The following is a 25405-nucleotide window of genomic DNA, read 5'->3' as shown; positions in this document are numbered from 1 at the left end:
CCCATGGAGGTTTGGAAGGCCGAGGGCGAAGGAATTTTCGTTCTTCTCCCATGTACATAGAGTGTATTCCTGGATCGACTACTTTGTGATGGAGAAGACTTGGCTGGTGGTCGGCTCGGAGTACTCGGTGACTGTGGTCTCGGAGTACTCGGTGACTGTGGTCTCGGACCACGCGCTGCATTGGGTGGACATGCAAGTGGATCGGGGGAGGGGGGGGGGGGGGGGGGGGGCAGCTCCCGCAGTGGAGGTTAGATGTGGGATTTAGATACTAGTCCATGAGGAGGTTTGTGAGCGGGTGAGGGCTGCTATTCGGGGGTACGTGGAGCTGTATGATATGGTGAGGTCTCGGCCGCCAAGCAATGGGAGGCACTGAAAGCAGTGATACGGTGGGAGTTTATATCGATCAGAGCACATAGGGACAAGACGGAGCGGGCTGAGATGGAAAGGCTGGTGGATAAGATCCTGCAGGTTGATAGGAGGTATTCGGATGCCCCGGAGGCAGCTGAAAGAGCAGCAGAAACTGCAGATGGAGTTTGGACTGGTGTCTACAGGTAAGGCAGTGGGGCAACTGAGGAAGGCCGGGGCAGTCAATGAATATGGGAAGAAGGCGAGTAAGATGTTGGCACACCAACTGAGTAAGCAGGAGGCAGCGAGGGGGATCGGAAAGGTGGATAGGAGGGGAAATATGGTCTTAAACCCGGTGGAGGTGAATGAGGTTGTCATAATATACATCCATGTATATGATGGAGTGCAGACAGGCAGTGATTGACACACAGGATGACCAGTGAGCACACAGAACACAACAGCCAATCACCAGACAGGACACGACAACTATAAAGCCAGAGGGCCCCAGTTTTCCTGCTCTCTTGGGATCCAGCCTCTGAGACAGTCAGAGCTCGTGAGCAGCAGCTAGTACAAACACCATGTGGTAGTCAGTTAGTCTGGTCAGGCTAACCTCAGGTCTCCAGTCAAGTCAGCATAGTGTCAACCCACAGTTAAGCACGTAAGATAGTTAGATGTTAAATAAGATCGTGTTGCATCTCATTAAGAGTTGGAAGCCTGTCTCTCTCTACACTGCATCAAACGCAGTCCACATAGACCCAGCTTACCCAACACATCGTGGTACCAGGTCTGGTTGTTGAGAATTGACGGACTCACCTTGAGGTAATCTGCCTTGACCAGCAATCAGTAACATGGACAGTGTCCGCCCTCCTCCGCATCGCTGCCAACCTCGGTGCAAATTGGAAGATTTTCAAACAGAAGTTCCAGCTCTATCTTGAAGCCACCGACCTCGAGACTTCCTCAGGTGCCAGGAAGATCGCACTATTCCTTTCTACAGCCGGTGACCACACCATCCACATCTACAACTCCCTTACATTCGCTGAAGGCGAAGACGAGACGAAATTTAAAACAGTCCTGCTGAAGTTCGACAGCCACTGCGACATTGAGGTGAATGAGAGCTTTGAACGGTACGTTTTCCAGCAGAGGCTTCAGGGTAAGGATGAACATTTTCAGTCCTTTTTAACCCATCTCCGCATCCTCACGCAATCATGTAACTATGACTCGACAACTGATTCCATGATCCGGGATCAGATCGTTTTCGGGGTCCACTCCGATTCCCTTCGCCAGCAGCTCCTGAAAGTTAAGCAGCTCACCCTCACCATCGCCATCGAAACGTGCGTTCTTCATGAGCATGCTAACAACTGGTACTCCCACATCAGGGCAGCAGAAATGGCAAAGCTAAACCCCTATGAGGCAGAATGGGTGCAGGCCATCAAACAAATGCAGGGCCTGAGTCTTGATGAGATGGGCCACTTTGCGCGCTTTTCCCGGGCTCCAGCGCATGTGCGCCACGACCGAGGGGACGTCAAGACCGACGACCAGCCTGCGCAAGTGCGCACGTCATTCGAACGCACTGCGCATGCGCGTTTGCGCACGGAACGCGCTGACGTCGGCATCATGACGTGTCTGAATTGTGGCTCCGCCCATTTAAAGCAGCAATGTCCAACAAAATCATGACGCTGTCTCCAGTGTGGCAAGCTTGGCCACTACGCAGCCCTTTGCAGATCTGCTCCACTGCCCGGCATCCAGCGATCCCAGCCACAGTGCAGAAGCGTCCGTTCGGTACAGCAGGCTGTGACAGACTCCGACCCCGACAGCCCACCAGATCCTGACACTGAGTGCCTCAAATCCCCATTCCGGGTGGGCATCATTACTAAGCATGCGCTGCCTCTCTCAACGATGGTGAAACACCTCCCAATCCTGAGCGTTGATCCGGACGACGAGTGGTGTGCTATCCTTACAGTTAACAAGGCTCTCATCCGTTTCAAGCTGGACACCGGCGATTCAGCAAACCTCATTTCAAAATCTGACCTCGACACCATCCGCGTCAGACCAAGCATTCTTCCACCAATCTACCAGCTATTCTACCGACCTCTGCGACCACCGCATTGGAGACAGTCCCGCCCATCCAGGTGGAGGCGGCCCCTGACCCACCCTTGAGGCGGTCAACCAGAATTCGTCGCCCGCCAGAGACTAAATTTATAGACTGACTGTTGCATAACCTTGTTATCTCATCGTTTTTATAGTCCCATAATACCCAGTCAAAGGCCTTCTCCGTGTCCATAGTGACTGATACCTCCACATATCCACATATAGCTAAGCTCCGCACGCATGAGTGCGGCCTCAACAGGGATCTTGGATTCATGTCGCATTACATCCACCCCCCACCATCTGGCCTGGACTTGCAAAATCCTACCAACTGTTCTGGCTTGAGACAATTCACACCTCTTTAACCTGTGATTATCCCTCTCCCTGGATCTGTAATGATTTGATTACCTGCAAATGCTCGCACTCCAAGCATTGTCCAGCATCTCTGACTTTGTCTATATAAATGTTTCTGGAACATACCTCGCCATTCACCTGAGGAAGGAGCTGCGCTCCGAAAGCTCGTGTTTGAAACAAACCTGTTGGACTTTAACCTGGTGTTGTCAGACTAGCATTATACAAGTCAAGGTAGTCTACAGAGCACATATGAAGGTGGCCAGGATGAATAGGTTTTTATGGGGGTGGAGGATAGGTGTGGGCGGTGCGCGGGTGGAATCCCGAACCATGTCCACATGTTTTGGGCCTGTCTGAAACTGGAGGGATTCTGGCGTGGGTTTGCTGACGTTATGTCTGTTGAGGGTGAAGGTGGTCCCGAGTCCAGAAGTGGCAATATTTGGGGTGTCGGTAGGCCTGCGGGTCCAGAGGGTGAGAGAGGCCGATGTCCTGGCCTTTGCCTCCTTGGTAGCACGGAGACAGATCTTACTGGAACGGAGGGACTCAGGGCCGCTGAAAACCGGGACGAGGGGTGTGGGTGAGCGACCTAGTGGAATTCCTCAGGTTGGAAAAGATCAAGTTTGCCTTGAAAGGAACTGTGCAGGGGTTTGCCCTCATGGGTGGAAATCATTTATCGACTACTTCAAGAATAGTTAAGAAGTCGGGGGGAGCCTTAAAAAAGGAGATTAGGGAGGTGGAGGGGAGCGGCAGGGAGGGTGGACGGTGAAGTGTTAGATATTTTTTGCTATGTGAATTCCTGTTTGCCCGTAAAACATTTTTAAGCAAAAGTAAATGAACATTGAATTCCATCAGTCTTGAATCATTATTTTGAAATGAATTTATTTATGTCCGAACGGAAGGGTGGGGAAAGAACTAATATTTATTACTCCTGATTATTATTCAGCAGCGCGGAGGAACTATTATTTAAACTAGCCCAAAGCAAATTCCGCTACCTGGGGATCCAGATTGCCCACAACTGGACATAGATTCGCAAGTGGAGCTTGACCAGTCTGGTGGAGGAAGTAAAAAAGGACCTACTGAGATGTAAATAGCAAATAACTGCCCATTGTACACAAAGGGACCCAGGACAGGACATAAACAACAAAGGGGTAAGTGGAACCTGACAACGAATGAAGTGGGGGCGGGGGCGGGGAAAAGAATCGGTGAGAGTATAGTGTATGAAACGTTAAAACTTCAATGAAAGACATTTTAAAAAAATTATTCAGCAGCATCTTCTCAAAGTAATTGAACAGACATTGGACAATGCTAGAGCCAGGTTTTTGGAGTTGACACAAACATAACGTATTTTCAAATGTGAATAACAACCAACGTCTGTCTGTGGAATCATAACAAAACAAGGAGTCAACACATAAACTAGCACTAGATTAATTATACCTCATTGAAACTTCTAATAATTTAAAGCTTTTGCCATGAAAACATTTCAGTAATGATGTTGGGCTCCTTACCTACTGTTCTCTACAGCTTTCATCGCATATTCAACCTGGAATACTCGCCCATCAGGAGAGAAGGTGGATGCTGACAAATCATACTGGAAATTGAAAGCAAGTGAGAAAAATCTTACACAACCATTAACAATACCAAAATTATAAATTTTCATCAAATATAATTCAACGGGCACCAAGTCCAAAATATGTTTACAGACAATATAAAGCTCAGAAACAGGCCACTTAATGCCCAATTAGTCTGTGCTGGTGTTTATACTTTGCAGTCTCCTCACACTTCAACTACTTCATGATATCCTTTCCATAGAGTCCCTACAGTGCAGGAGGCCATTCAGCCCATCAAGTGTGCACCGACCTTCCACAAGAGCACTCTATCAGACATGATTTCCCTTTCATAAAACCATGTTGACTCTGCTGATTGTAATCTGATTTTCACAATGCCCTGTTCCTACTTCCTCAATAATGAACTCCATTCAAAAACCCAATAAAAGCATTTATATTAAAAAAATAATGAATTCCAGCATTTTCTCAATGACAGATGTTCAACAAACTATTTTTTTTCCTGTTTTATATCTCCTTATTTTCTTCAATAGAGGCATTGTGTTTGTCGTTTTCCAATCCACTGAGGCCATTCCAGAATTTATGAAATTTTGGAAGATTACAACCAATGCATCCACTTTCTCTGCAGCCACTTTTAAATCTGTAGGATGCAGGTCATCAGGTCCAGGAGACTTGTCAGTCGTTAGATTACCTAGTATTTTTTAAACTCTTGATATAATTGTGCTTGATTTAATCACTATCCTGCACTAATGCCTGGTCCCATCTTATTTTTTTGTTAAAACTCATTTTATTCAAACTTGTATCAAAGTAGGTTACAGCAAATAAACACCCCGGGAAACATTTTTCCCCAACAATCAACTATACAGTTTGTACAGATTTTTCTCCATTTTCACCCCCCCCCCCCCCCCCATGACAAACAGCTCCTCAAACACGGTCACAAACATCCCCCACCTTTTCCCAAACTCCCCTGCTGAGCCCCTTAACTCATACTTGATCTTCTCTAACCGCAGGAAGTCATACAGGTCACTCAACCATGCTGCTACCCGCAGTGGCGATGCCGACTGCCACTCCAGCAAAATTCGTCGCCGTGCAATCAGAGAGGCGAAGGCCAAGACATCGGCCTTCCTCCTCTCCATCAGCTCCGGCTTCTCTGACACCCTAAAGGGTTGGGTCCACTCCCTCCTCCACTATCATGGCTAAGACCACGAACACTCCCGCCCAGAATCTTCCCAATTTTTCACAACCCCAAAACATGTGCGCATGATTCGCTGGCCCCCGCCCACACCTCTCACACTCATCTGCTACCCCTTGAAAGAACCCACTCATTCTCGCCCGAGTCATAGGCACCCTGTGCACCACCTAAACTGTATCAGGCTCATCCTTGCACAAGAGGCGGTCCAGTTTACCCTTTGCAGTGCCTCACTCCATACTCTCCAATTGATTTCCATTCCCAACTCCGCTTCCCATTTCTCCTTGATCTTCACCTCCCTGCTCCCCCAGCCACTTATATATATCCCCAATTCTTCCCTCCCCTTCCACATCCGGAAGCAGCATTCGCTCCAGCAGGGTGTATCCCGGCAATCTAGGGAACCCCTTCCAGACCTTTTGTGCAAAGTCCCTAACCTGTAGAAACCTGAACTCACTATCCCTCGGCAGCTCTACCCTCTCCCTTAGCTCCTCCAGACTGGCGAACCCTTCCTCCAAACACAAATCCCTCACCTTGACCAGCCCCACTTCCCTCTCCCTCCTGTATACACTATCCACCCCCTCCCCGGCTCAAACCCATGATTCTCGCACAGCGGCATTAGCACCGACATCCCTTCCACCCTAAAATATCTCCTCAGCCCATTCCGGATCTTCACCATGGACTGCACCACGGGGCTCCCTGAATACCTATTCGGAGTATTGGCAATGCTGCCGTCAAAATAGCCCTCAAACTAGACCCCTTACAAGATTCTTCCCACCACCGCCGCACCTTGTCCACATTCACCGCCCAATAATAATGAAGCAAGTTTGGCAACGCCAACCCCTCCTGCTGCCTCTGGAGCAGGGTCCTCCCCACCCTCGGCACCTTCCCCACCCATACAAAGTCAGAGATGATTGTGTCCACTTTCCGAAAAAAGGCCTTCGGTATAAAGATCGGGAGAGCCTGAAAGATAAACAAGAACCTCAGCAGAATATTCATTTTCACCACTTGGACCCTCCCCGCCAACGTTAAGTGCAGTGTATCCCACCTCTTAAGATCCTACCCCACCAGCTTCTTATGGAGCCCCGTCCATTCCCTCGCCAACTGAATCCCCAAGTACCTAAACCTATTCCTCACTACTGTAAATGACATCCCCTCCTAAATTAGCCCGCTGTGCCAGCTCATTCACCGGGAATACCTCACATTTTGCTCCATTCAGCTTATATCCCGAGAACCCTCCAAACCTCCCCAACAGGCCCATAATCCTTCCCAAACTCTCCAACGGATCTGAAACATACAGCAAGAGGTCATCAGCATAGAGCGACACCCGGTGCTCCCTCTGTCCTCTCATTATCCCCTGCCTCTCTGCCAACCCCGAGGGCCATCGCCGATGGCTCTATGACCAGCGCAAACAGCAGCGGCGACAACAGGCACCCCTGCCTCGTACCCCTGTGTAAGTCAAAGCTTCGTGAGCTCATATCATTCGTCCTCACGCTCGCTCTTGGCGCCACATACAGCAACCGCACCCATGCCACAAATCTCGGCCCAAACCCAAACCTTCGAACAAGTACTTCCACTCCACCCGATCAAATGCTTTTTCCGCGTCCATGGACACCACCACCTCCGGTACCAGAGCTCTCAACGGATTCATCACCACATTCAACAGCCATCTTATATTACTCGCGAGCTGCCTGAGATCTCTGGTCCTATCTTATTAACTTTCTAAATATCTATTCATGTGAATCCTCCTCCTCATGGTTTAGTTTAAAACCTCTCTACAGCCCAAGTTACACAAATAGTCAAGACTGAGCATGATTCAAATGAAAGACATCTCAATGGTACAGCTCAAAAAAACAAAATGACTGGTCAAGAATATGAGTTGTAAGCAGTGCCAGGGGGTATCTGTGATGTGGAGATGCCGGCGTTGGACTGGGGTGAGCACAGTTAAGAAGTCTTACAACACCAGGTTAAAGTCCAACAGGTTTGATTCAAACACGAGCATTCGGAGGAAGGAGCTGCGCTCCGAAAGCTCGTGTTTGAATCAAACCTGTTGGACTTTAACCTGGTGTTGTAAGACTTCTTACGGGAGTATCTGCTACAAGATAGTGAATTTTCAGATTCCACAACAGTATTCTAAAGGGATGGGAAGTTCATTCAGAGCCTTGGCCAACATTTACCCCTCAACCCATACCACAAACCAATCACAAAAGCAAAATACTGCAGCTGCTGGAAATTTGAAATTTAAAAAATGAAATAAAACTGGAAAAATAATTTCAATCTTGCCTCAGTTCTGATAAATGTTCATCATCAACCCGGAGTGTTAACTTGGTTTCTCTCCATAAATGCTGTCTTTCCAGCATTTTCTTTCACAACAGATTATCCAAGTGCAAATAAGCTGACATGTTTCTAACACTGCAACAATAACTGCACTTAAAAATAACTCAATTGGCTGTAATTACTACTGGACAGCTAATATAGGTTAGGAAATGGGAAGTGGGGAGGGGGTCGGTGTGGGAGCGAGTGGAGGCGACTTCTTGCAAGGGCACAAGTCTGAAGGCTTTGTTAATGGCACCTCTGCCGTTCTCGCTAATTGGGTACTCCACAAGCCTGGTAGTGGCAGTCCTGAGTGTGGGGGAATGGAGACAGCACATGAGACTGTGGGGGCGTCGGTGTGGTCGCCGATCTGTGACAATCACCGGTTCGCTCCCGGGGGGGGGGGGGGGGGGGGGAGCTTCAGGAGGTGGCAGCGGGCAGGGATTGAGAGATTTGGGGATCTCTTCATTGAGGAGAGATTCCCGAGATTGGAGGGGCTAGAGGACAAGTTTGAGTTGCCAGGTGGGAACGGGTTCCAGTACCTGCAGGTGCAGGATTTTATTCGGAGGCAGGTCCCAAGCTTCCCATGCCTCCCACTAAGGTGTTGTCTAAAACAGGAGTTGGGGAGGGGAGGAACTGATGGAGTGGGAAGGGGTCCCAATTGGGAGGTTAAGAGAAAGTGGGAGGAAGAGCTGGGAGGGGAGTTGGAAGTTGGGTTATGGGAGAAAGCCCTGAGAGTCAATGCATCCTCAGCCTGATCCAGTTCAAGGTGGTCCACAGAGCTCATGTGATTGTGGCCCAGGTGAGTAGGTTTATCGAGGAGATGGAGGGCAGATGTGAGCGGTTGGGGGGGGGGGGGGGGGGGGGGGGAGAGAGAGAGAGAGAGAAAGAGAGAGAGAGAGTTCTGCAAATCATGTACATATGTTTTGGCCGTGTCCAAGGCTGAGGGGACTTTGGCAGGGATTCTCAGATGTCATGTCAGAGGTCCTGGAAGGGAATGTGACTCCAAGTTCAGAGGTGGCAATTTTTGGAGTGTCGCAAGATCCGGGAGTCCAGAGGGGGAGAGAGACCGATGACCTGGCCTTCTCCTCCCTGGTGGCCCGGAGACGGATTTTGCTGGAATGGAGGGACTCGGAGCACCAAAGTCGAGGGTTTGGGCGAGTGAAATGGCAGGGTTTCTTCGGCTAGAGAATATTAAGTTCGCCTTAAGGGGTTCACTACAGGGATTCGCTCAGAGGTGGCAGCCGTTCATCAAGTCACATTTACACTGCAATGAAGTTATACTACGGCACCTGTTCGGGTACACTGAGGGAGAATTCTGAATGTCCAATTCACCTAACAAGCACGTCTTTCGGGACTTGTGGGAGAAACCGGAGCACCTGGAGGAAATCCACGCAGACACGGGGAAAACATGCAGACAGTGACCCAAGCCAGGAATCGAACCCAGGTCTCTGCCGCTGTGCTAACCACTGTGCTATCGGGCACTGTTTGTAACTTCCTGACGTCATGGAAAGTGCTAAATAAATGTATGTTCTTTCTTTATTGTAATTTCCCTGAGAATTTGCCTCCAAGGGGACTTCCGGTGACGGTGGGCGGGAGGCAGCCGCGTGTTGGTGGGCTCCCGTTCTGGAACGGCAATGTCGGGGATTGACGCCCGGTACTATGGGCAGCGAAGGCTGTAAGGGTCAGGAGAAAACACAGGGAAGGGAAATGTCGAGGACCAGTAAAAAAACGGACGTAAAATCAGCTGAAAGTCCGTCAGGGAGTAGAATGGTCACCGCGGGGTCAGTAAAGAAAATGGAGGCTGGAGCACCAGGGGAGGCCGCATTGCTTACGGCTGAAGAAATATCTACGGTGATGGCTGCTGAATTCGAAAGGCAGTTTACAAAATACATGGAGACAATGAGGAAGGAGATGAGGGAGGTTTTGAGTGTGCTGGTGGAGGAGGCGATTTCCCCGGTGAGGATGGCGGTGGCGAGCGCAGTGGGTGAGGTGCGGGAGCAAGGGGAGGCGCTGAAGGAAGTGGAGGAGACATTATTGCAGCACAGTGATCAACTTACCTCGATGGGGAAGGAGATGCAGAAGGTGATGGAGATGAACAAGGATCTGAGAGGAAAAATGGAAGACCTGGAAAACAGATCCAGGCGACAGAATTTGAGGATTGTGGGGCTGTCCGAAGGAGTTGAAGGGCAGAGGCCGACTGAATATTTTGCTGCTATACTGGCGAAACTATTGGGGGTGATCCCTCCCGATATGAACTGGATCGGGCTCATCGGTTGTGGAGGCCTGTACCAAAGGCGAGTGAGCCGCCAAGGGTAGTGACTCTGTGCTTCCGTAGGTACAGTCTTAAGGGGAAGGTCCTGTGCGGGTGGTGCAGTGGGCTGGAGCTGGTATACGTGTATACCAGGACTTTACGGTGGAGCTGGTGAGGAGGCGGGCTGCTTTCAATCGGGTTAAGAGGGTACTGTACATTAGCAAGGTGCAGTGTGGCATTGTATATCCAGCGAAGCTGAGGGTGACTTACAATCTCAAGGACTTTTATTTTGGAACGGCGGAAGCAGCGGAGGAGTTTGCAACGGCAGAAGGACCGTGGCAGAACTGAGAAATTGAAAAATGGCCATGTGCCGATGTAACCTCATGACTGTATTTTCTTCTTTTTTTTGTTTCACTGCATGCGGGTGTATGGGCTAAAGGAGCCAATGTTGTATATATATTTGGACAAGGGAAGTGATGGGACTTTTACTCGAAGTGAGGGCTCTTTGGGGTGTAGGTGGATATGCGGGGTTTGTGTGCTAAAAAGGGATTACTGAGGCGCTTGTTGGGCCGCATTCCGGACCTAGAGGCAGGGGGCCTGATCATGGGGGGAGACTTTAACACAGTGCTGGATCCCCCACTGGACCGGTCCAGTTCAAGGACGGGTAGGAGACCGGCGGCGGCCAAAGTACTGAGGGGGTTTATGGACCAGATGGGAGGGGTGGATCCCTGGAGGTTTGGGAGGCCGAGAGCGCGGGAGTATTCCTTTTTCTCCCATGTCCATAGGGTCTATTCCCGAATAGATTTCTTCATCCTGAGCAGGGGATTGATCCCGAAGGTGCAGGATGCAGAGTATTCGGCCATTGCAATTTCAGACCATGCTCCGCACTGGGCTGATCTGGAGATGGGGGAGGCGCGGGACCAGCGCCCGCTCTGGCGACTGGATGTGGGGCTGCTGGCTGATGAGGAGGTGTGTAGGAGGGTCCGGGGAAGTATTGAGGGGTATCTTGATACCAACGACACGGGGGAGGTCCGGGTGGGGATGGTCTGGGAGGCTCTGAAAGCAGTGATCCGGGGGGAGCTGATCTCCATACGGACCCATAGGGAAAGGAGGGAGAGGAAGGAGAGGGAGAGACTGGTGGGGGAGCTCCTGGATGTGGACAGGAGATACGCGGAGGCACCGGAGGAGGGGTTGCTGGGGGAACGGCGTAGTTTGCAGGCCAAATTTGACTTGTTGACCACCAGAAAGGCAGAGACACAGTGGAGGAGGTCGCAGGGCGCGGTATATGAGTATGGGGAGAAGGCGAGCAGGATGTTGGCGCATCAGCTCCGCAGGCGGGATGCGGCTCGGGAAATTGGTGGAGTGACGGATAGGGGTGGGAATGTAATGCAGAAGGGGACAGAAGTAAATGGGGTCTTTAGGGACTTCTACGAGAAACTGTACCGGTCAGAACCTCCGATGGGGAGAGGGGGGATGGAGAGCTTCATGAACAGGCTATGCTTCCCAAGGGTTCAAGAGGAGCTGGTAGAGGGGCTGGGGGCGCCGATAGAGTTGGAGGAGCTAGTCAGGGGGATCGGGCAAATGCAGTCGGGTAAGGCGCCGGGGCCGGACGGGTTCCCGGTGGAATTTTGTAAAGGGTGTGCGGATCTGGTGGGCCCCCTGTTGGTGCCAGCCTTCAATGAGGCATGGGAGGGGGGGGCTTTGCCCCCGACGATGTCGCAGGCACTGATCTCTCTGATCCTGAAGCGGGATGGGGACCCCTTGCAGTGTGGATCATACAGGCCTATCTCGCTCCTCAGTGTTGACGCTGGGTTGCTGGCGAGGATCCTGGCCACCAGGATGGAGGACTGTGTGCCAGGGGTGATGCATGAGGATCAGACAGGATTTGTCGGGGGACGGCAGCTCAGCACGAATGTGCGGAGACTGCTGAATGTTATTGTGGTGCCGGCGGTGGGGGGGGGGGGAGGCTGAGATGCGGAGAGAGCATTTGGTAGAGTTGAGTGGGGGTGCCTGTGGGAGGTGCTGGAGCGGTTCGGATTCGGGGAGGGTTCGTCGGATGGGTGAGGCTGCTCTGCGCGGCTCCGATGGCGAGTGTGGTTGCCAATGGAAGGAGATCGGAGTACTTTAGGCTCTGCCGTGGGACCGGGCGGGGGTGCCCCCTGTCCCCCTTGCTCTTTGCACTGGCGATTGAGCCTTTGGCTGTGGCGTTGGGGGAGTCGGGGAGATGGAGGGGTCTGGTGCGGGGTGGGGAGGAACATCGTGTGTCGCTGTGTGCGGACGACCTGCTGTTGTGTGTGGCGGATCCAGAGGGGGGAATGCCGGGGGTGATGGAGCTGTTAGCGGAATTTGGGGGCTTCTCGGGCTATAAGTTAAATTTAGGCAAGAGTGAGGTATTTGTAGTACACCCGGGTGATCAGGAGGAGGGAATCGGGAGACTCCCATTTAAGAGGGCAGTGAAGGGTTTCAGATACCTGGGGGTGCAGGTGGCCAGGAGTTGGGGGACTCTCCATAAGCTTAATTTTACCAGGCTGGTGGAGCAGATGGAAGAGGAATTTAAAAGGTGGGACATGGTGCCGCTGTCGTTGGCGGGTAGAGTGCAGTCCGTCAAAATGACGGTTCTCCCGAGGTTCTTGTTCCTTTTTCAGTGTTTGCCCATCTTTGTCCCTAGGGCCTTTTTTAGAAGGGTGACTAGCAGCATCGTGGGCTTTGTTTGGGCGCATGGGACCCCGAGGGTGAGGGGGGTCTTCTTGGAGCGGGGTAGAGATGGTGGGGGGCTGGCGTTACCCAGTCTCTCGGGGTACTGTTGGGCGGCCAGTGTGTCGATGGTGCGCAAGTGGGTAATGGAGGGGGAGGGGGCAGCATGGAAACGGATGGAGAGGGCGTCCTGTGGCGATGCAGGCCTGGGGGCCCTGGTAACGGCGCCGTGGCCGTTCCCTCCTACGAGGTATACCACGGGTCCGGTGGTGGCGGCTGCCCTCGGGATTTGGGGGCAGTGGAGGCGACGTGGGGGAGAAGTGGGGGGCTCGATGGAGGCTCCGTTAAGGGGGAACCATAGGTTCATCCCGGGGAACATTGATGGGGGATTTCAGGGTTGGCACAGAGCGGGCATCAGACAGCTGAGGGACCTGTTTATTGATGGGAGGTTTGCGAGCCTGGGGGAGTTGGAGGAGAAATTTGGGCTCCCCCCGGGGAACATGTTCAGGTATCTGCAGGTAAGGGCATTTGCTAGGCGGCGGGTGGAGGGATTCCCTTCGCTTCCCGCGAGGGGGGGTGAGCGACAGGGTGCTTTCGGGGGTCTGGGTCGGAGAGGGGAAGATATCTGATATCTACAAGGTTATGCAGGAGGCGGAGGAGGCGTCAGTAGAGGAGCTGAAAACGAAGTGGGAGGGGGAACTGGGGGAACAGATCGAAGACGGGACATGGGCTGATGCCCTGGAGAGGGTTAATTCTTCCTCCTCGTGTGCGCGGCTTAGCCTCATCCAATTCAAGGTGCTGCACCGGGCCCACATGACTGGGACGAGGATGAGTAGGTTCTTTGGGGGTGAGGACGGGTGTGTCAGGTGCTCGGGGAGTCCAGCGAACCATGCCCATATGTTCTGGGCATGCCCGGCACTGGAGGAGTTCTGGAGGGGGGTGACGAGGACGGTGTCGAGGGTGGTGGGATCCGGGGTCAAGCCAGGATGGGGACTCGCGATTTTTGGGGTTGGGGTGGAGCCGGGAGTGCAGGAGGCGAAAGAGGCCGGTGTGCTGGCCTTTGCGTCCCTAGTAGCCCGGCGAAGGATCTTGCTACAATGGAAGGATGCGAGGCCCCCAAGCGTGGAGACCTGGATCAATGACATGGCGGGTTTCATTAAGCTAGAGAAGGTCAAATTCGCCCTGAGAGGGTCGGTACAAGGGTTCTTTAGGCGGGTGGCAGCCTTTTCTCGACTTTCTGGCTCAACGATAGGGTACGGGGACAGCAGCAGCAGCAACCCGGGGAGGGAAAAGGGGAGGGAAAAGGGGGGGGCCGACAATGACTATGTTTGTTTATTTAATTTTAATATTTTTTAAGTTCTTTTGTTGTTCATTAGGGTTGGGGGGGTGGGGGGATGTGATACATGCGCCGATACGGTCTGGGGGTGTCACAGTTATTATGGGTTATTTTGTTGCATTTCATTGTTTGTCGTTATGTTTTATATTTTCTGTAAAAAATTCCAATAAAAATTATATTAAAAAAAAAAGGGATTACTGGGTTTTCCTAGGGCCGGGAAAGGGGGAAAGGGACCCGGGCAGGGACCCCCACGTTGGCCGGTTTAAGCCGGCCAGTGAACAGGAGCGAGGTGGGGGGAGGGGCTGCAGCCATCGGAGCCTGGCAGAACAGGGTCCGAGTGGTCTAGCCGGGGTGGAAGTTGGGGGGATGGAACCGAGGCAGTGGACGGGAGGAGTTTGGGGGGGGGGGGGGTTTACAACTCTTGGGTTTCATGTACGGTACTCTTTCAGAGGTTGGACGGCGTTGAGTGGAGTAGGGGTGTGGACTCAATGGTGACCATGGGCGGTCCCGGACTCCTTTTTTCTTTTTCTCCATTGTTTTTTGTTTCCACCGTGGGAGGGTTTGTTTTATTGGATGCATATATTGGCAGGTGGGCCGTTGTTTGGGGTGGTGGGAGGATGGGATCTTTGTTATTGTTAAGGGGATTGATTTTGTATTTGTTAACGTTTACTGTCTGTGGGTGGGTGTAAAGTTTGAAGGAAAATGTTAAAATGGAGAATAAAAACATTTATTTAAAAAAAAGAATTTGCCTTAGAAAGTAAAATATATACTATTAAAATTTTTTCCAAGGAATAAAATTTTGTAAGTTCGAAACACAGAATTATGGAAATATGATGTTGTCACCATAATGGACACCTGGCCCAAAGGAGGGAAGAACTGAGTATTAAATATTCCCATGTACCAGGTGTCCAGGAAAGAAAGGAGAAACTGTACTGAGTAAAACTGCAGTGTTGAAGAGAGAGGATGTCCCAGACAGGTCAAGTGCAGGACCTAATTTGCTAGAGCAAAGAAACCTTACAGGTACCATTGCATTGCTCGGTATTTTCTAGCAGCCACCAACTAGTGGGAAAGTGGTAGAAGAACAAACCTGCAAGGAAATTACAGAGAGGTACAAGTATATATAATATTCTGTCTGTGCGGAGTGGTGTGTGCGCGGGTTTCCTCCGGGTGCTCCAGTTTCCTCCCACAGTCCAAAGACGTGCAGGTTAGGTGGATTGGCCATGATAAATTGCCCTCAGTGTCCAAAATTGCCCTTAGTGTGGGTTGGGGTTACTGGGTTATGGGGATAGGGTGGAGGTGTTGACCTTGGGTAGGGTGCTCTTTCCATGAGCCGGTGCAGACTCGATGGGCCAAATGGTCTCCTTCTGCACTGTAAATTCTATGATAATCTATGATAATTATTCAAATATAGACTGGGATAGTATTGTGTAAAGAGCAGAGAGGGGCAAGAGTTCCTTGAATGTGTGCAAGAAAATTTTCTTCATCAATCATTTCCAGTCCAATGAGAGAAGACACATCTGGACCTGGTTCTTGGGAATGAGGAGGGCCATGTGGATCCAGGGTCAGTAGAGGACATTGTATCATAAGGTTTGGTGTATCATAGGGTTTGGACTGGCTATGAAAAAGTCAGGGAACAAACCGGAGTAGGAATTAATCGGGGAAATTTAAACTCCAATGGGGTGCAAATTAACTCAGCCAGATAAATGGGAATCAAAGATTTAAAATTTAACTGAATAATGGAGTGCCTTTACAGGGGAGAAAGTTTGGGTACAGTCAAGGGGCAGTCCTCGGAGGGAGAAAGTAGGGAAAAAATTCCAGAGCGCTCCAGGTGACCAAAGAGATAGAGGAAAATAAAGTGGGAAAAGGGTGCAAATAACAGATGTCATGTGAAGGCATTTTATAGGAGACTTGTGAGCAAAGTTAAAGCTCATGGAATAAAAGGGACAAGCAGTAACATGGATATGAAATTGGTTGATTGACAGGACAAGTGCAGTGATTCATGCATGTTTTTCAGACTGGAGGAAGGTAAGTAGTGGAATTCCCAAGGGATTGGTGTTAGGAACCTAGGCCTTCCTGATAGATATTAATGACCTAGACCTTGGCGTAAAGGCACAATTCCAAAATCTATGGCCGACAAAAAACTTGGAAGTATTGTGAACTGCTAGGATAGAACTGCTAGGATAGTGTAGAACTTCAAAAGAAAACAGATAGATTGGTGGAATGGGTGGATAAGTCACAGATGAAATTTAAGTAGAGAAGTGTGAAGTGAATCATTTTGGTAGGCAGAATGGAAAGAGGCAATATAAAATAAAAGATTCAATTCTAAAAGGGATGCAAAAGCAGAGGAACCTGGGGTTAGACATGCACAAATCATCGAAGGTAGCAAGATTGGTTGGTTGAGTGCGGAGTTAATAGAGCATACACAATCCTAGGCTTTGTAAGCAAAGAAGTGATGATAAACCTGTATAACACTCTGGTTCGGCCTCAACTGGAGGATTGCATCCAGTTCTGGGCATGAAATCTTAGGAAGGATGCGAGAGGATGCAGAAAACATTTACGAGAATAGTTCCACCGATTAAGAACTTCAGTTACAGAGATACATTGAGAAGCTGGGGCTATGAGGGGAAAGTGCAGATTTCGGAATCTCTTGGTTTTCGGAATTTCAGATAAGGGATGCTCAACCTGTAGTAGAGCAGAGCTTATAAAAAGACATGGTGTTGAAGAGTTGCACTCATCAGGACAAATTTGCAAGACTGCCAAATCCCCCCCCCCCCCCAAAAACTATTTATACTGCATGAGAAGAGGGTGCTGATTGGGTGGCAAGTGGACTTCGTGTCAAATATTTGCAAGTTCGTGCAGATGTAAACAAGCTACAAAGAACCTGATTGTACCTTAAATTGATTGTGTTAATTCTTAGCACACTCAGGATTGTTTAGCAAGTGCTGTCCAATCGCAGAACGACATCCAAGGTTGGACACGGTGTTGAGTTTCGCAAGCACTGTTAGTTGAGTAGTCAGTAGTTTGCCTGTAGCAAACAGCACCAGTCACTAGGACAAATTATGCCGGCACTGAAATTCATATACTACATTACTTTTATGTGTAGTAGGCAAAACATCTTTTTGACCTGACAGGAACATCCTGTTAGTGGAGAATACCACTAGTGTTGCTACTACATAACAGCAGTGGCTAGCTTCCACTGTTGCTCAAATATTTGACTTTACCCTTCCAGGGTACTCTTGAAGTAGACTGGGCACTTTACAGGACCAAAAGTAGCAGCCTTCAGCCAATTCTACAGTGAACAATGATCTTATCAGGGTAGCTGTCATCCTGCAGGATAGTTTTGATGCACCCTATTTCAACATTAGACTTACATGGTGAGCAAATGATTCAGGCCCCATTTATAAAATTGTCATAGGACTGTATATGTGACTCACTCCACAGATGCTGCATGCCTGACCTGCTGAGTATTTCCAGCAATTGTTTATTTCAGATTTGCAGTAATCCACTTTTCGATCTGTTTTCCTTTTGTCGAGTAATGGTGGATGATGGCCAAGACTGGACACATGATACAACGGAAACACTCCATTAGGAGTGAGAAAGAGAAAACTGGTTGGATAAGCGCTCAGGAGAGCCCTATTTACACTTTATTTTAAATACGAATCAGTAATTCGTTAAAATAGTCATTACGTTAAATCAATTGATGCGGAATTTACAAAAATAATTCCTCAGCTACCATCCGTTCACACATTGGAAAGAAAACTCCTGTGAATGTTAAACAGCTGGTTATCTTGCCGGGGGTGATTCACGCCTCAAATTCACAGCTAACGAGCAGGAAGCTGCTCTCCGCCGTACTCCCGGTTTAAAAATGAAACTGATCCCTAGCCGGTACTTTCGTTTTGACTGTGGAGGCTCCCGGTGACTCAGCAGCTTCGGTCGCAGAGAGGCGGCCAAAGTGTGCCCGGCCCACATTGAAGGTGCCCATAAACACCTCGACGACCCGCAGCGCCGAGCACACCGCTCGCCGGTGCCTGGCGGCACGCGTTGCGCCTTGTGGAGTTGCCTGATCGGCTCTCCGCGGCCTAGCTCCCAGGCTCGGGGTGTGGGGGAGGCCTAGGCTTGAGCCCGATCCCCACTCAGCAAATTCTCTCACACCGCTAACCCACCCTCCCCCTATAATTTTTCCATTCGATCGTTCCGCCACAGGCCTGGCCGTTCACTCACTCACCCCGGTACCGATGGAGCTCATCCCGGACCAAATGATATCAACAGCCCTCTCACTCGGCTTTCCACTCCACCAATAAGGTTGCTTCCGATTGGACAAGACCGTGTTCCCACTCCACCAATCAGCAAGTCTACTTTGCGCATGCGCGTGGTCCCTGTCTGAAGGGGAGCCCAGGAAATGAAATGAAAATTGCTTATTGTCACAAGTAGGCTTCAAATCATAGATATCATAGAATTTACAGTGCAGAAGGGGGCCATTCGGTCCATCGAGTCTGCACCGGCTCTTGGAAAGAGCACCCTACCCAAGGTCAACACCTCTACCTTATACCCATAACCCAGTAACCCCACCCAACACTAAGGGCAATTTGGACACCAAGAGCAATTTATCATGGCCAATCCACCTAACCTGCACATCTTTGGACTGTGACTGTTACTGTGAAAAGCCCCTAGTCGCCACATTCCGGCACCTGTTCAGGGAGGCTGTTACGGGAATTGAACCATGCTGCTGACCTGCCTTGGTCTGCTTTCAAAGCCAGCGATTTAGCCCTGTGCTAAAGGATTCAATGCGACTGCTGAATTGTGGCACAGAAGGAGGCCATTCGGCCCATCCTGTCTGCACTGGCCCTCCAGGCGAACATCATGGCTTAATGTCAGTCCCTGCCTTTTCCCAGTACCCCTGCACATTGCTTCCATTCAAAAATCATCTGATGCCTCTTGAATGCCTCGGTTGAACCTACCAGACCATGCATTTAAAGCCGAACCATTCACTGTGTGAAAAAGGTTTTTTCTCCGGTCACGTTCTCCGGTTACGTTTGCTTCTTTTGCAAATCTTGCGTTCTTCATCCTTTTCCGAGATTAGTTTCTCCCTATCCAATCCGTCCAGCCAATCCGTCCACTCGTGATTTTCAACACCTCTACCAAATCTCCTCTTAGCCTTCTCTCCAAGGAGAACGGTCCCATCCTCTCCTATCTTTCCTCATAACTAAAGTTTCTCATCCCTGGAACCATTTTTACACACTCCATGAAGCTCCAGCATTCACATAATAAAAAGTCACAAGGCAGTTCACAGGAGCTTTATGAAACAAAATTTGACACCAAACCACATAAGGAAATATTAGAACAGATGACCAAAAGCTTAGCTAAAGACTTAGGTTTTAAGGAGTGTCTTAAAAGAGTAATGGTGTGGGGGGGGGGGGGGGGGGGGATTTCAAAACACAAGGCCTCAGCAGCTGGAAGAACGGCTGCAAATGCTTAGAGCGATTACAATCAAGAAGAAGAGCACAGACCTGAGTAGAGACAGCAGCAGTGTTGGATTAGAGAAAGTTGGCAGTAGGGGTGGTGCGCTGGAGTGTGAAAAAGTGAGAAAACTGAGTTGATTGGTGAGTTTCAGAGCTTTATTTCTCCAAAGTGAAGGCGCTGGATTCTCCGTTTCAGGGTCTATGTCCCCCACGCCGGGGTCAAAAGGCCACATATTCCTCCGGGTGCTCCGGTTTCCTCCTACAGTCCAAAGATGTGCAGGTTAGGTGAATTGCCTTTAGAATTAGAATTAGAACAGTACAGCACAGAACAGGCCCTTCGGCCCTCGATGTTGTGCCGAGCAATGATCACCCTACTTAAACCCACGTAACCCGTATACCAACAATCCCCCCATTAACCTTACACTACGGGCAATTTAGCATGGCCAATCCACCTAACCCGCACATCTTTGGACTGTGGGAGGAAACCGGAGCACCCGGAGGAAACCCACGCACACACAGGGAGGACGTGCAGACTCCACACAGACAGTGACCCAGCCGGGATTCGAACCTGGGACCCTGGAGCTGTGAAGCATTGATGCTAACCACCATGCTACCGTGAGGCCCCCAAGTGTCCTTTAGTGTCCAAAAAGGTTGGGTGGAGTTAAGGGGATAGGGTGGAGGTGTGGGCTTAAATTGGGTGCTCTTTCCAAAGGCTGGTGCAGACTTGAAAGGGCAAATGTATTGTAAATTCTGTGATAATTCTATGATAGTCACAGCCTTGCAGGGGGCTAGCAGGGAGCCATTGTGAAGCTCGCAGCTCCAGCTCCAAATCCCCCCCCCCCCCCCCCCCCCCACACACTTCTGGGTCAGAGTCTGCACATGCGCACGGCGGCGGCCTCCAGCAGCCGCACCATGTTCCATGGCGTACTCAGACCATGGAGCTGGACTGCGGATATAGTGCCTCTGATTGGCCGTGCACCCGGACCACCCGCTCAAAAATACCCCGGTCCCGTATGAGGCCCCCCCCTGCCGTCCGGTCGGCCCGCCCCTGACCATGGCGGCCGCGGACTGAGTCTGCAGCCGCCACATGAGTATCCCGAATGGAAGGACCAGATTAGATCCACACCTTCGGGACTTCGGCCGGTCAGGGGCAAAGAATAACGGGACTGACCTCTGGCAATGGCCGCAGGTGGGGGAATACGTGGCGCGGCGTACTCCCCGCGTACGCTGCTTTTCGGGGGACGGTGAATCGAGGAACCGGCGCCGGTCACGATTCCATGCATGGAACTGGATTCTCCACCCCGGCGCCGGACACAATTTTGGCGTCGGGGTGCGGAGAATCCAGCCCTAGAACTTTGTCTAAGGAGCTGGGAAATTAAAATTACAATTCTATTGTGGATAATAAAAGTTAAGTTTAAAATTTAAATTAACTCAAAATAAATTTAAATTAATTATATTTAAGCGATGTCAGTGAAGGGGAAGTGAATAGCTAGTGAGTTTTTAAATAGTAAGTCTTACTATCTAATGGATAGAGGAATGGGACGCAGCATATCCTGTGCTGCCTAGGAACTCCAAGACATTTCCTGTGTTCTTGATTCCCATGTGCACAAGAACTGTAGTGTGTTGCAGTATCTTGATCTTTGGATTTTGAAACTTCAGCAGTAGCTGGGGTCACTTTCGCTCGCCCTCTTCTTCCTGGCATCTTTTCTGTGTCTTCGCCATTCCCCACCTTTCTTATGTCTTCCTGCACCAGCTTAGTCAAAGATTGCCCCTGTAATCAGGCATTAAACTCCAAAAACCAGAGTCTCAATCAGGAACAACCCAATGTGTGACTTCCACCTACATGCCACCACCGGAGGTCCACTGTTATGTATTCTGTGGGGTTTCTCCCCTCCGTGCCCTGCGGCAGTCCCACAATTCTCAGATTCTGCCAACGTGATCGGTTCTCCTAGTGGTTGATTTTGTCCTTCAGCCCTTCTAGGTTTTGACCAGGCTCACTGATGCGACCATCAATTCACTCGAGACATGAGTAGAAGTAAACCGTGGCTTTAATCAACTTAGAACAGTGCCTGCCTGCGACTGAACCAATACTGAGAACCACCTACAGGTCGACTGCTCTTTATACCTCCCTTCAAGGGGAGGAGCCATGGGTGGAGCCCATACATGCCCCAACATGTTCCCCTATGGATAATGCCATACAATGGCCCATAGGAGAAGCCCACAAGGGCAACAGCACAGATACAAATACACTGGTGGATTATTGGTATAATACATTCACCACATTCACCACCTGTTAAAAAAAGTGAAGTCCGGCGGGGGTGACGGGTTCATAAGTTCAGCCGGTCCGGCGCACGGATTGTGCGCTGTGATCGCCAAAGCTCTGGCGTTGTTGCTGGCCCAGGTGTCAAACTCGCCAATGCTGGCATTGGTAGTGAGGGCGCCGGTGTGGGTACAGACATGGACTCCGGGAGCATCTATTCTGGAGTTTCATTCCTGTGGATCGGTGAAGGGGGGATGGCGGGCGGTAGGGAGTGCGGGAGCCATATTGGGGCGGAGGCGCTGGTCATGGTAGGTTGAGCGGGATATGGTGGAGGGGCGGGGGTGGTGGTGGTGGAACCGGCGGGTGCCAGGTCCCGGAGGGAGACTGTATCCTGTCGGCCATCGGGGTGTTCGATATAAGCGTACTGGGGGTTGGAGTGTAGGAGCTGGACCCTCTCTCCCAGAGGATCGGACTTATGGTTCCTGACGTGCTTTCTGAGTAGGACTGGCCCCGGTGTCTTCAGCCAGGACGGAAGCGAGGCCCCTGAGGTGGATCTCCTGGGGAAAACAAATAGGCCGTCATGAGGGGTCTCGTTTGTGGCCGTGCAAAGTAGGGACCTAAATGAGTGGAGCGCATCGGGGAGGACCTCCTGCCAGTGAGAAACTGGGAGATTCCTGGACCGTAGGGTCAGTAGGACGGTCTTCCAGACCGTCGCGTTCTCCCTCTCCACCTGCCCGTTTCCCCTGGGGTTACAACTGGTAGTCCAGCTCGAGGCGATGCCCTTACTGAGCAGGTACTGACGCAGTTCGTCGCTCATGAACGACGAGCCCCGGTCACTGTGGACATAATTGGGGAAACCAAACAGGGTGAAGACACTATGTAGGGCTTTAATGACGGTGGACGTGGTCATGTCGGGGCAAGGGATTGCAAAGGGGAAGCGGGAGAACTCATCAATAATATTGAGGAAATGTATTGCGGTTATTGGAGGGGAGGGGCCCTTTGAAATCGATACTGAGGCGCTCAAAGGGCCGGGATGCCTTTACCAGGTGGGCCTTATCTGGTCGATAGAAGTGCGGTTTACATTCCGCACAGATCTGGCAGTCCCTGGTCATGGCTTTGACCTCCTCGGTGGAGTAGGGCAGGTTGCGGGCCTTGATATAGTGGATAAGCCGGGTGACCCCCGGGTGACAGAGGTCATCGTGCATAACCCGTAGACGGTCATCTTGCGCGCTGGAGCATGTGCCGCAGGACAGGGCATCTGGGGGCTCGTTGAGCTTACCAGGATGATATACTATATCGTAATTATAGGTGGAGAGATCGATCCTCCACCTCAAGATCTTGTCGTTCTTGATTTTGCCCCGCTGCGTATTGTCGAACATGAAGGCAACCGATCGTTGGTCGGTGACGAGGGTAAACCTCCTACCAGCGAGGTAGTGCCTCCAGTGCCGTATGGCTTCTACGATGGCTTGGGCCTCCTTCTCGACTAAGGAGTGCCGAATTTCAGAGCTGGTGAGGGTGCGCAAAAAAAAGGCTACCGGTCTGCCTGCTTGATTGAGGGTAGCGGCGAGAGCAACCTCTGATGCCTCGCTCTCCACCTGGAAGGGGACCAACCCGTCCACCGCGCGCATCGCGGCTTTGGCGATGTCCGGCTTGATGCATCTGAAGGCCTGGCGGGCCTCAGTTGCTAGTGGGAAGATGGTGGCCTTGATTAGTGGGCGGGCTTTGTCTGCATAGTTGGGGACCCACTGGGCATAATATGAAAAGAACCCAAGGCACCTCGGGGCAATGGGGGAGGGGAAGCTGCAGGAGGGGGCATATATGGTCAGGGTCGGGTCCTAGAACCCCGTTTTCCACGACGTAGCCGAGAATGGCTAGTCTGGTTGTGCGGAAAACGCATTTCTCCTTGTACATGCGGTTTAGGGTTTGGGCGGTTTGGAGAAATCTGTGTAGATTGGCGTCGTGGTCCTGCTGATCATGGCCGCAGATGGTGACATTGTCCAAGTACGGAAATGTGGCCTGCAGCCCGTACTGGTCCACCATTCGTTCCATTGTTCTTTGGAACACCAAAACCCCGTTTGTGACGCCAAAAGGGACCCGGAGGAAGTGAAAAGGCGGCCGTCTGCCTCAAAAGCCTTGTAGTGCGGGAAAGTCTCCGCGGGAAGGGTGGGTGATATGTTCCTGGAAGGGAGCTTCGCGAGTTTGAGGAGCTTGGAGGAGAAATTTGGGTTGGTAAGGGGAAATGATTTTAGATACCTACAGTTGCGGGACTTTGTTTGTAGACAGGTCCCATCTTTCCCGCGCCTCCCGCCAATGGGGATCCTAGACAGAATAGTCTCTGGGAGGGACGAAGGGGAGGGTAGAGTCTCGGGTATTTATAAGGTGCTCATGAGGGAGGAAGGGTCCCAGACAGAGGAACTGAAACTTAAATGGGAGGAGGAGCTAGGCGGGGAAATGGAGGATGGGCTGTGGGCAGAGGCCCTGAGTAGGGTAAACTCGACCGCGACATGTGCTAGGCTCGGGCTGATCCAATTTAAGGTCGTTCACCGGGCCCATATGACGGTGGCTCGGATGAGCAAATTTTTCGGGATAGAGGACAAATGCGCTAGGTGCGCGGGAGGACCAGCGAACCATGTGCACATGTTTTGGGCATGCCCTGAGCTGAGGGGGTACTGGGAGGGATTTGCGGGGGTCATGTCCCAGGTGCTAAAAACAAGGGTGGTGATGAGTCCAGGGGTGGCAATTTTTGGGGTTTCGGAAGACCCGGGCGTCCAGGGGGAGAAAGCGGCCGATGTGCTGGCCTTTGCTTCCCTGATAGCCCGGTGACGAATATTATTGGCGTGGAGGGACTCAAAGCCCCCGAAGACTGAGTGGTGGCTTGCGGACATGTCAAGTTTCCTGGGGATGGAAAAAATTAAGTTCGCCTTGAGGGGATCTGTGCAGGGGTTCACCCGAAGGTGGCAACCATTTATTGACTTCTTTGCGGGAGAGTGAGCGTCAGCAGGGGGGTTGGGGGGGGGGGGGGGGGGTAGAGTAGAGTAGGAGGGAAAATATGGCGGGTAGTACGGGTGGGAGGGGAGCGGGCTTGTGCAATACGGTACGATGGAAGTATTGAAAGTACGTGGATGTTTGCACATTTTTGCCTTTTTTGCTTCCTTTCTGATGATGTCTGTAACTGTTTATAAAGCCAAAAACTACCTCAATAAAATTGTTTATTAAAAAAAAAAGCCTTGTAGTGGCGGTCCTCCGGGCGGATTGGGAGCTGGTGGTATGCTGACTTCAGTTCCACCGTGGAGAACACCCGGTAGTGTGCGATCTGGTTAACCATGTCTGCGATCCGGGGAAGGGGGTACGCATCGCGGTGCGTGTACCGGTTTATGGTTTGGCTGTAATCTACAACCATCCGGTTCTTTCCCCCTGTCTTGACGACCACCACCTGAGCTCTCCCGGGGCTATTGCTGGCCTCGATGATCCCCTCCCGCAAGAGTTGCTGGACCTCGGACCTGATAAAAGTCCTGTCCTGAATGCTATACCGCCTGCTTCTGGTAGCGACTGGTTTGCAG

At 51.1% G+C, this 25405-nt stretch overlaps 2 protein-coding genes across 2 annotated transcripts in view; one reads left to right on the top strand and one right to left on the bottom strand.

The window, feature by feature from the left end:
* Window positions 1-18476, bottom strand: part of psma3 (proteasome 20S subunit alpha 3) — a 38810-nt gene extending 20334 nt beyond the window's left edge. The window contains exons 1-2 of the mRNA XM_038779973.1: window positions 18352-18476; window positions 4287-4369 (exon numbers count right to left, since the gene is read on the bottom strand). Of these exons, the coding sequence (XP_038635901.1) occupies window positions 4287-4369; window positions 18352-18372 (104 nt within the window). The 5' untranslated portion in view covers window positions 18373-18476. The remainder of the gene's footprint in view (window positions 1-4286; window positions 4370-18351) is intronic.
* The window catches only part of LOC119954595 (F-box/WD repeat-containing protein 7-like), a 233011-nt gene that overhangs the window by 94248 nt on the left and 113358 nt on the right, over window positions 1-25405 (top strand). The window lies entirely within an intron of this gene.

This window comes from Scyliorhinus canicula, chromosome 2, assembly GCF_902713615.1.
Source record: "Scyliorhinus canicula chromosome 2, sScyCan1.1, whole genome shotgun sequence".
Classification (NCBI taxonomy): domain Eukaryota; kingdom Metazoa; phylum Chordata; class Chondrichthyes; order Carcharhiniformes; family Scyliorhinidae; genus Scyliorhinus; species Scyliorhinus canicula.
This window is presented reverse-complemented; position numbering and strand designations above follow the sequence as displayed.